The sequence below is a fragment of the Mus pahari genome, chromosome 20 (genome assembly GCF_900095145.1).
Source record: "Mus pahari chromosome 20, PAHARI_EIJ_v1.1, whole genome shotgun sequence".
Lineage (NCBI taxonomy): Eukaryota > Metazoa > Chordata > Mammalia > Rodentia > Muridae > Mus > Mus pahari.
Window position 1 is genome coordinate 47,736,189 of NC_034609.1, and position 9,668 is coordinate 47,745,856.

The window sequence follows — 9,668 nt, forward strand, 5'->3', positions numbered from 1 at the left end:
AAAGAAAGAAAGGGAGAGAGAGAGAGAGAGAGAGAGAGAGAGAGAGAGAGAGAGAGAAAGAAAGAAAGAAAGAAGTCAGATGTGTGTTCCAGCGAACATTTTCATGTTTGTACATAAGTGGGGGCAGCAAGCTATAAAGCTGGAAAGACCAGGAGAGAGGAAGAGGAGGACTCAAGGGTAGTTTGGAGGCCAAGTGGGCACGTGACAGGTGGGATGGGGGAGGTACAAGGGGAAATGGGGGAGGGGAGAAGGTATGGGAAGAGAACCAACATCAAAAACCTGAACTGGGCTCGATGGGCTGAGGTCAGCCCACCATGCTGCATTCTAAGCAGTCATTTTCAACTGTCCATAGCAGAAGGCAGAATGCTGTGCGACACCTTGGGTCCTTTGTGAAGAGCAAACTGTGTCATAAACAAGGGACAGTGCCTGATTCTCTTAGGGGCTTGTGACTCTATTTCCATGGCAGAATAGATTGAGCTGGGACTTACAGAACTTAACTGTCTTTGCAGTCCTGAGTTGATATGGGGAGAGCGGCTCACCCTCCTTTGGTCCCTTGGATGCAGCTGCCAGGGTTTAGGAAGGCAAGGTGTGATGTGCATTTCCAGAGACAGTGCCTTGAGCCAGACCAGCCTCCACCTCTGGTGGAACTGGAAGTGTGAGTGGGAAGACCCCTGCTGGACTTCCAAATGCTCCCATTAACATGTGGATAGATATGCACCCAGAGTTAATGTGGGGACAGAATAGCACCCCTGAAACCATGGATTGGGAAGCAGAGCGATGAAAGCGAGACCCAAGTGGAATTCCCACTCGTTCAAACTATCTGACTGTCTTAGTTAGGGTTTCCTTTGCTGTGAACAGACACCATGACCAAAGCAACTCTTATAAAGGACAATATTTAATTAGGGCTGGCTTACAAGTTCAGAGGTTCAATCCATTATCATCAAGGCGGGAGCATGGCAGCGTCCCGGCATGGAGGAGCTGAGAGTTCTACTTCTTGTTCTCACTTCCAGGCAGCTAGGACAAAGGTCTCACTTGGGCACCTATAGTGACACACTTCCTCCAACAAGGCCACACCCACTCCAAGGCCACACCCATTCCAACAGGGCCACACCTCCAAATAGTGCCTCTCCCTGGGCTAAGCATATTTAAACCACCACACTGACTAATGAGGAAAATGAAGGTTGGAGAAGTGGAGCCATGCCCTGTGGTGGCCAGGCCACATCCAGGGCCACACTGGTCCCCAGTGTGCACAGCTCCAGCATGATGTGAGGAATGAGCCCCTACACAGCACCCCTCACTGAAGGTGGCAGTCCCTTAGGAGATATCTCGAATACCTTGGCTCTTAACCATCTTTTCTTTTTAATTACTTTTATTTGTTACAGTCCAGTCATTACCCCCTCTTCCTGGTTCACTCTCCCACAGTTTCTCCTCCCTCCTGTCTCCAAGAGGATATTCCTACCCTCCACACCCACCAGCCTTAAGGATCTTAATACCAGTGGGCTATGGAGATGACCACACTAGCCCAAGGACATGGGTTCAACCTCAGAACCCATGTAAGTAAGGCATGTTGGCCTGAACTTGTAATCCCAGCACTGGAGAGGCAGAGGCAGGAGGGTTCCTGAAGTTTGCTAGCCAGCCAGCCTAGCCTACTTGGCAAGTTCCAGACCAGTTGGGGGGGGCGGGGTGACCCTGACGAATGATAGCTGCCTTTGACCACACACTTTTGCATACGGACATCCACATGAACACGTGCACACAGGCTTTGCACACTGAGTAATTCACTTCCGTGCCTCTGGGGGTCCCAGAGACATCGGCTCACCATGGGGTCTTCCAAGGCAGGTCCTGAGTCTCCTGTCTCTCCTCAGGCTTTCAGCTGAGTGGCCATCTCCTGCAGCTGATTGTCCTCAGGTACGCAGACGAGGACCTCCAGCTGGATTTCGATGACTATCTCAACTGCCTGGTGCGGCTGGAGAATGCAGGCCGTGAGTGTGCAAGGGAGCCCTGAGTGTGCAGGGAGCCAAGAGAGTCCTGGGAGTACGTATTGCCAAGCTCAGAGTCTCCAGTCACCATCTATGAGTACATAAGAAAGAACCTGGGGAGGGCTGGTGAGATGGCTCAGCAGGTAAAAGCACCCGATTGTTCTTCCAAAGGTTCTGAGTTCAAATCCCAGCAACCACATGGTGGCTCACAACCATCTGTAACAAGATCTGGCGCCCTCTTCTGGAGTGTCTGAAGACAGCTACAGTGTACTTACATATAATAAATAAATCTTGAAAGAAAGAAAGAAAGAAAGAAAGAAAGAAAGAAAGAAAGAAAGAAAGAAAGAAAGAAAGAAAGAAAGAACGAACCTGGGGAAAAGAAGGCAGAAGGCAGATCTAGGACACAGAGGGCCACCACGGATGTCTGTGCAGACACTACGTCCTGTGGTCAGCTGAGAGACAGAATAAGGTCCTATGGTTACACACCTACAGGCTGTGAAGGGCTGTGAGTGGACAGGTTTCACGCCTCCGACTGAGGAAAGGTCAAATCCCCTCACAAAACCCAGAATGAGACGTCTCTGTCCCTCACGTGTTCTCCCCTGAAAGCCCCAGACACAGACACAGTCTTTTAAGCAGGGTTTGCTATACAGGAAAGATGGAAGGCTTGTGTGCAGGAACTCTGCAGAGGAGGTTCATTGTCACACTCTCTTCCAAAATAGCCCAAAGGGTGGCCAAATGCATCCAGGGCAATTCAGTCATCCATTGTCCCTTCAGCTGCGAACGAACGAACATGTCCCAGTGTCTTGTGGTTTTATAATGCACATGCATTTTATGCACCAGCCCAGTTACCAGCTAATAGTGAAGTGTTCCCAGTGTGATAACAGGATGTTGTCACCATTGCTTGGGAAACTCAGCATCCAAGCAGGTCCATGCTACATTTATTCTCTCTCTCTCTCTCTCTCTCTCTCTCTCTCTCTCTCTCTCTCATGCCCTTGGACAGCCCCTTCTCCACCTTACTAATCAAGGTTTGGCTATTTCTGGAAGTGGGAACCTGATGTCCAGAGAAAACAGTCCCTTCTCCGGTCACCCTGGCCAGGAATTGAATCCTTTCCATCTTCTCCACCCCACCATGCAGGGAATCTGATGTCCACTAGAGGGAGCAGCTACCCGCAGATTTCCCAGTGGTCCAGGAGCCCTTAAACCTGCCCAGGGGTCTGGCTCCACTGTGACGCTTCCTCTCTCCCAACAGGGGTGTTCCAGTCTCTCAGTGTGAAGAACAAGGACTTCATCCATCTCAACATAAACGAGGTATGGCCAAGCAGACCCCGGCCAGGGCCCCAGCAGAGTATGAACACGATAAGGGGATCTCCAGTCAGGACGAGCACTCCCTGTGGGCAGTTACAAAGTGTTGAGGCCAGTGTTTCTGTCCGCTTGGCAGTCAGCGTGTGAGCTGTGGGTGTCTTCACTGCCCTGGTGTCTGCTCATGCGAGCCCCAAGTAAAAGGGTGTGGAGGAAACAGAACGTTCCACATAAACATGAGCAAACCTGGTGAGAGGAAGGGAGAGAGGAGAAGCTTCCGGCTGCTTCCAGCTGCTTCTGCAAGTCTGAGCTACCACACTGCCTCCCTCCCCTTCAGCTCCACTATGGTAGAGGGTTGTCTTTCTCTGAAAAGGTGGGTCACCAAACTCACACTACCCTGCCCAAGATGTCTCAGTGAGGCTGTCCCCTTCAACAGGGATGAAACACATCTGATCCCTCTGTCCTACCTGCCCTCTACTGAAAGTTCACATAGCCCTTTTTTCAACGTTTATATGACCAGGGAGATGGGCATAAGCATGAGGGCCCACGTTTGAACCCTATGACCCATGTAAAAAGCCAAGTCTGGAGGCATGTATCTGTAATTCCAGCGCTGTGGGGGGGGCTGAGGCAGGTGGATCTCTGAAGCTCACTGGCCAGCCAGTGTGGTCACGGTCAATTAGTACCTGCAGGTTCAGTGAGAGACTTTGTCTCAGAATATAAGATGGGGAGAAAAATGCCTCATATCAAGCTCTGGTCTGCACCCACATACACATATGCATGTGTACATAAAATAATTATACACGCGACACACCCAGCAGTATGTTTTAATTTAAATTTTAAATAAATGGTTTCATGTTGAGTCAAAGGGCTGAATTTGTGCAAGATGACCAGCAAGAGTTCTTGGGACAGAATACAAACAGAAGCCACGCCCTAGTTGCTAGGCTACGTTTCTAAAGCTTCATCTCTCTCTTTACTTCCAGTTCATCAGCTTGACCATGAACATCTGAGGTTGCACTGACCTGAGGCCGTCTGCCCCTCTGATACTCAGCTTCTGGACCATGAACCTCCGCCCCGCCCACTCCTCTCTCCCCACCTCATACCACCCTCCTCTCCTCTCAGCCATGATTTAGAAGAATCTAAAGGGATTGGCTGTGTTCTCTGATTCTGTGGTACTTCTTGTAAGATCATTGCTCCACAAGAACTTATGGTACCATCTGTGTCTGTGCTCAGGCCTGGGGTTGCTGTGTGCTCCGTCCTCCCCCACCCCTCCCCCACCAACTGGTCATTCAGTGTTTCAGTACCCAGAGTCCTGGCTCCAATCATGCTATTAAGACATACATACACACACACACACACACACACACACACACACACACACACGGTGCTTTTCTTTATTTTCTTTATTCAAGGGGAGGTTAGTGAAAACGTTTATCTCAGATGGAGGGAACAGAGCCTGCTGATGCTGAGGGTCTAAAGTGCTACGGGGTAACATGGAAATTATCCTGATGTACTACTTTGGGAGACTGATGGCAGTACTGTGTGTGTGTGTGTGTGTGTGTGTGTGTGCATGCGCATGTTGGAGGGCAACCTCAGGTGTCCATTCCTCAGGCGCTATCCACCTTGCTTTTTAAATATTTTTTTAAGACGTATTTATTTATTATATGTAAGTACACTGTAGCTGTCTTCAGACACCCCAGAAGAGGGCATCAAATCTCATTACAGATGGTTGTGAGCCACCATGTGGTTGCTGGGATTTGAACTCAGGACCTTTGGAAAAGCAGTCAGTGCTCTTAACCACTGAGCCATCTCTCCAGTCCTTTAAATATATTTTAATTATTATATTTTGAACCGCATGCATACGTGCTTATCCATGTGTAGGTGCATGTGAATGCGGTTTCCCTCAGAAGTCAGAAGAGAATGTCAGATCCCTGTAGCTCTTGTGAGCCGAGTAACTTGTGCTAAAACCTGAACTCAGACTCTCCTCAAGAACAGTATGGGGCTCTTGCCTGCCGAGCCATCTCTTCAGCCGCTCCACCTTGGGGTTCTGTCTGTTTGTTTTTTGTTTTTTGTTGTATGTGTGTGTGTGTGTGTGTGTGTGTGTTATTTATTTTTTAAATATTATCTGTTTATTTTACATATATGAGTACACTGTAGGTGTCTTCAGACACAGCAGAAGAGGGCATTGGATCCCATTACAGATGGTTGTGAGCCACCATGTACTCGCTGGGACTTGAACTCAGGACCTGTGGAAGAGCAGTCAGTGCTCTTAACCGCTGAGCCATCTCTCCAGCCCCGTGTGTTTTATTTTTGAGCAGGGTCTCCCGGGCGTCACGAGGTGGGCTAGGCTGGCTAGGTCAGTGAGCCCCAGGGAGCACCTTATTCTGCCTCCCCAGGGCTGCGCTTACCCGCTCTGGCTTCTGAGGTGAGCACTTCTTTTTCATTTTGATTTTAAAAATACTTAATTTTTTTAATGATGTGTCTGTGTGTAAGAGTGTGTACATGAGAACAAATGCCTGAGGAGTGCCGAAGAGGAATGGCATGGATTCCCTGGAGCAGGAATGAATTCTAGGTACTTGTGGGTCACCCGAGGATCATGCTGGGAACTTTTTTTTTTTTTTTTTTTTTGGACAAAGTCTCACCTATGTAGCTCTGACTGGGCTCAAACTCACAAAGATTCTCCTGCCTCTGTCTCCCCAGTCAGTGCTGGGATTTAAGGTGTGTGCCACCAGGCCTCACCAGCAATATTATTCTTAACCCATGAGCCATCTTTCTAGCCAGGATTACTTTTTTAAAAAAATTCTCCAGTTGGAGAAATGATACAGTGGTTAAGAGCTTGACTCGTTCTTGCCGAAGTCTTGGCACTCACAGTCATCTGCCACCAACTTCCTTGCCACAGAGTATGGCCTCCGCCACAGAGTATGGCCTCCGCCACAGAGTATGACCTCCGCCACAGAGTATGGCCTCCAGGCTCGGCTCTCATCACAGCCCTGCGGTCATACCTAAAGAACACGAACCCGGGGTACAGAAATCGGTTCTATAGGCCCTTACAGTGAATCCCCTTGGTGTCTCTATAGGTCCTTACCCTGAATCCTCTGGGTATCTCCATAGGTCCTTACCCCAAATCCCCTAGGTGTCTCCGTAGGTCCTTACCCTGAATCCTCTGGTGTAACATACAGAACCAGCCTCTGGGATTCAAAAATTGGAGCTGGCTCCAAACTTCCCAAACCCTGTCACCTCAGAACCTTATGGTCCAATGAGAGGCCAGGGCTTCAGAAAAAACAGGGCATGTGACTCGGGCAAGGGTACCAAGCTCACTGGTGCCAGCCCAATTCAGGGCCCTGAGTCTTTTGTGAAAACAAAGCCTCGTTCTACTGAGAGCCAAGAATGCCTGCCAGCTACCAGAAGGGAGGCCACCCACCACCACAGTTGTGAATCAGTAGGAGGCTGTGTTGGCTACCAGTGCCATGGGGCCTGTTCCCAGCCCCTGGGCCTTTCAGATGGGATAAAAAGAAGGGGAAAAGAGAGGTCAAGAGACTCCCATGGTACCTGGACTGCATTGGAACACTCCTGGGGACAAAGCCCGGCTTATTGTCTGCAGGGCTATTCTCTGTGGGGAAGTTTTGTTCCTTTCCATGAGAGGGACCAACCAGGCAGGCACTGGAGCCTCTGGGAGCAAATACAAGCTAGCACAACAGAAACTGCTTTGAATTGAGTGCTCCTGTGCCCTCTGAGACTTGTACCACATCTTTCTGAAGTCCTCAAGGGCCAAGGCTTGAAGGCCAAGCCAGGTGTCGTCTCCTAGTCTAATTGAGGCACGGAGATACATGGAGAAGAGAATGACCCCATTCCCAGGTAGCTCAGAGTTCTGACAAGGGAAGATGACCCTATCACACACAGTCTGGCTTCCGGAAGCTTCTTAACTCTCTTTCTAGCATGGCTCTGGGAACTGCCATCTTAGGAGTTTGCCACTTTCTGCACACTGTGTGGACGTAGCTGGGTCTCTTTCCCCCCAGCAACACTCTCAACACTCTGGGATTTCTCCCCATGGTCAGTTCTCAGCACACCTCAGCAGGGGCAGTACCAACCAAGTCCCCTCTTTACGCACGAGGCTGTCCCCTGCCTCCAGCCCCTCTGTACGATCTCCTTGGCATGCTCATCCTTTGCCCAGGCATGCTGGGTACTCCTGTCAGCCTCTGCATTCCTGATTAGATTCCTGATTAAGGGTCCCGTAGTTTCATTCACTGTTCAGCTGTTCTTCTCCGGTGTCTGGGCTTCTGCACTTCTTGTCTGAACACCACGGGAGAGCAGTGTGTCCCTCCTCACCCTGTGGAGGCACACTGGACACCTCTGCCTTAGCCTCTCCTTAGTTTTTGAGGCAGAATCTCTCACTAAATTTGAAGCTTTCCGCTTGAGCTAGGTTAACCAGCCAATGAACCCTCAGATCCCACTTGGCTTTTCCCCCAAGTGCTGGGATTATAGCTTTGCGTGTGTGTGTGTGTGTGTGTGTGTGTGTGTGTGTGTGCGTGTGTGTGCTGGGGATCGAACTTAGGGCCTTAGGCTTGCATAGCAAGCCCTTTACCACTGAGCCATCTCCCCAGGCCCTTCATCTCCACCTCCTTAATACTTTGTAGTAAAGATTAAATTCAACTCAGGAAACCTTGGGGACACATTGAAACTGCAGTTCGAATCCAAGGCGCTGCCTCTAGGTGGTTCTTTGTTCTTTCAATCAATTGAAGGTGTTGCTCCATTTTTCTTATAGTTCACAACACTTCTGATGAGAAATCTACTTTATTTATTTATTTACTTCATGTATATGAGAACTCTGTCGCTGTCTTCAGACACACCAGAAGAGGGCAGTCGATCCCATTACAGATGGTTGTGAGCCACAATGTGGTTGCCGGGAATTGAACCTGGGTCCTCTGTGAAAGCAGCTGGTGCTCTTAACAACTGAGCCAACATCATAGCCCTCACTTATTTTTTTCAGCGTTCCACTATGTAATTTTTCTGTAATTTATTTCTTCTGCCTCTCATTCCTTCCCTCTCATTTTCTCACCTCAGCCCTGTGGTTCCCATCTCCCCAGGTTCAGCTTAGGTTTTCCCTCTCTCTGTCCCATCTTCTCTCCATTCCATCTTCCCTCCGGCTTTGTGAACACACGGGACCCTGTAGAAACCCCCTTTTATATCCTTGTCTAATAATTGACTTCCCCTCATTATGGGCTGTGTCTTCCTGCAGGCGTTTTTATTGACTGAATCTTAGCTTGGTTGCTAAATATTTCCCCATTCCCATAAATATTCTCTGGCTTTTCAGGGACACAGGTTACTAGAAACCAGCACAGTCACTCTCCATCTCTCTCTCTCTCTCTTTTTTTTTTTTCCTGGTTTTTTGAGACAGGGTTTCTCTGTATAGCCCTGGCTATCCTGGAACTCACTCTGTAGACCAGGCTGACATTGAACTCGGTGATCCTCCTGCCTCTGCTTCCCAAGTGCTGGGATTAAAGGCGTGAGCCACCACACCTGGCACTCTCCATCTTGATTTTAGGTTTTGCCACCTGGGACTGCCGCAGCGTCTACTTTTGGGTTCATTTCCTCATTGCTAAGCCCACACATTAAAAAAAAAAAAATCCAGTATAACACGATAGGGTTAAGGTCTCTAATCTTGTTGAAATTGTGCGCGTGTGGATGAGCTTCTGAGTGAGTCCAGGAGGCCTGGGATATCAGAAGAGGGTGTTAGATCCGATCCACCATGTGGATGCTGGGAACAGAATTTGGGGCTGCTCCAGCCCCCCTCTCTCTCTCTTTTGAGACAGACTTTTGTAGCCAATCTGGAACTTGCTACATAGTTGATAATGACCTGGAAATTCTGATCCTCTCCGTCTCACTTCCCAGTGCTAGAATTAACAAACATTCCCAAGCTTGGGTTCCATGGTGTGGGGCTCCAACCCAGGGCTTTGAACTCACAAGTCAAGTTCTCCCTGCCAACTGAGCTACATCTCTTGCCCTAAAGGTCTGGGAGTTTTAATTTCTTTTTTTTTTTTTTTTTTCACTGTATTTTCAGTCACCTGGGATCAGAGTCTGAAGGCTGTTAGAGACCATTGCTAGATGCTCTGTTTCCCCCAAGTTTCTTTCTGTCCCCTAAACTAGAATCGCTGCCCCTCACTGGTCCGCACTTCCTGCTGCATAGAGACAAATGGAAACTGCCTTTGCTGGGTTCCTAGAGTCCAGACCAGTCCTGCCTCTGCTCAGATGCTATGCTGTCTCTCCAGCTGTCAATTACCCCATTGTCAGGTCAGAGAAGGCGGCTTCGCTCTGCTCTCTCATTTTCTCCCAGGGCTTCTCTCTGATTGACAGGCCCTCTCGGGGAGCAGGCTATCCACATACTGTAGTTTACAG

The 9,668-nt window shown here is 49.2% G+C and overlaps 1 protein-coding gene across 4 annotated transcripts in view; it reads left to right on the top strand.

Moving 5' to 3' along the window:
* Positions 1-4,480, top strand: part of Capn9 (calpain 9) — a 37,043-nt gene extending 32,563 nt beyond the window's left edge. For 3 of the 4 annotated variants that reach the window (XM_021220157.1, XM_021220158.1, XM_021220159.1), the window contains 3 exons: positions 1,866-1,982; positions 3,229-3,287; positions 4,259-4,285. In XM_021220157.1, the coding sequence (XP_021075816.1) occupies positions 1,866-1,982; positions 3,229-3,287; positions 4,259-4,285 (203 nt within the window). Of the gene's footprint in view, positions 1-1,865; positions 1,983-3,228; positions 3,288-4,258 lie in introns of all 4 variants that reach the window. The other variant, XM_021220156.1, reaches the window with a different exon arrangement.
* The last annotated feature ends 5,188 nt before the right edge of the window (positions 4,481-9,668 follow it).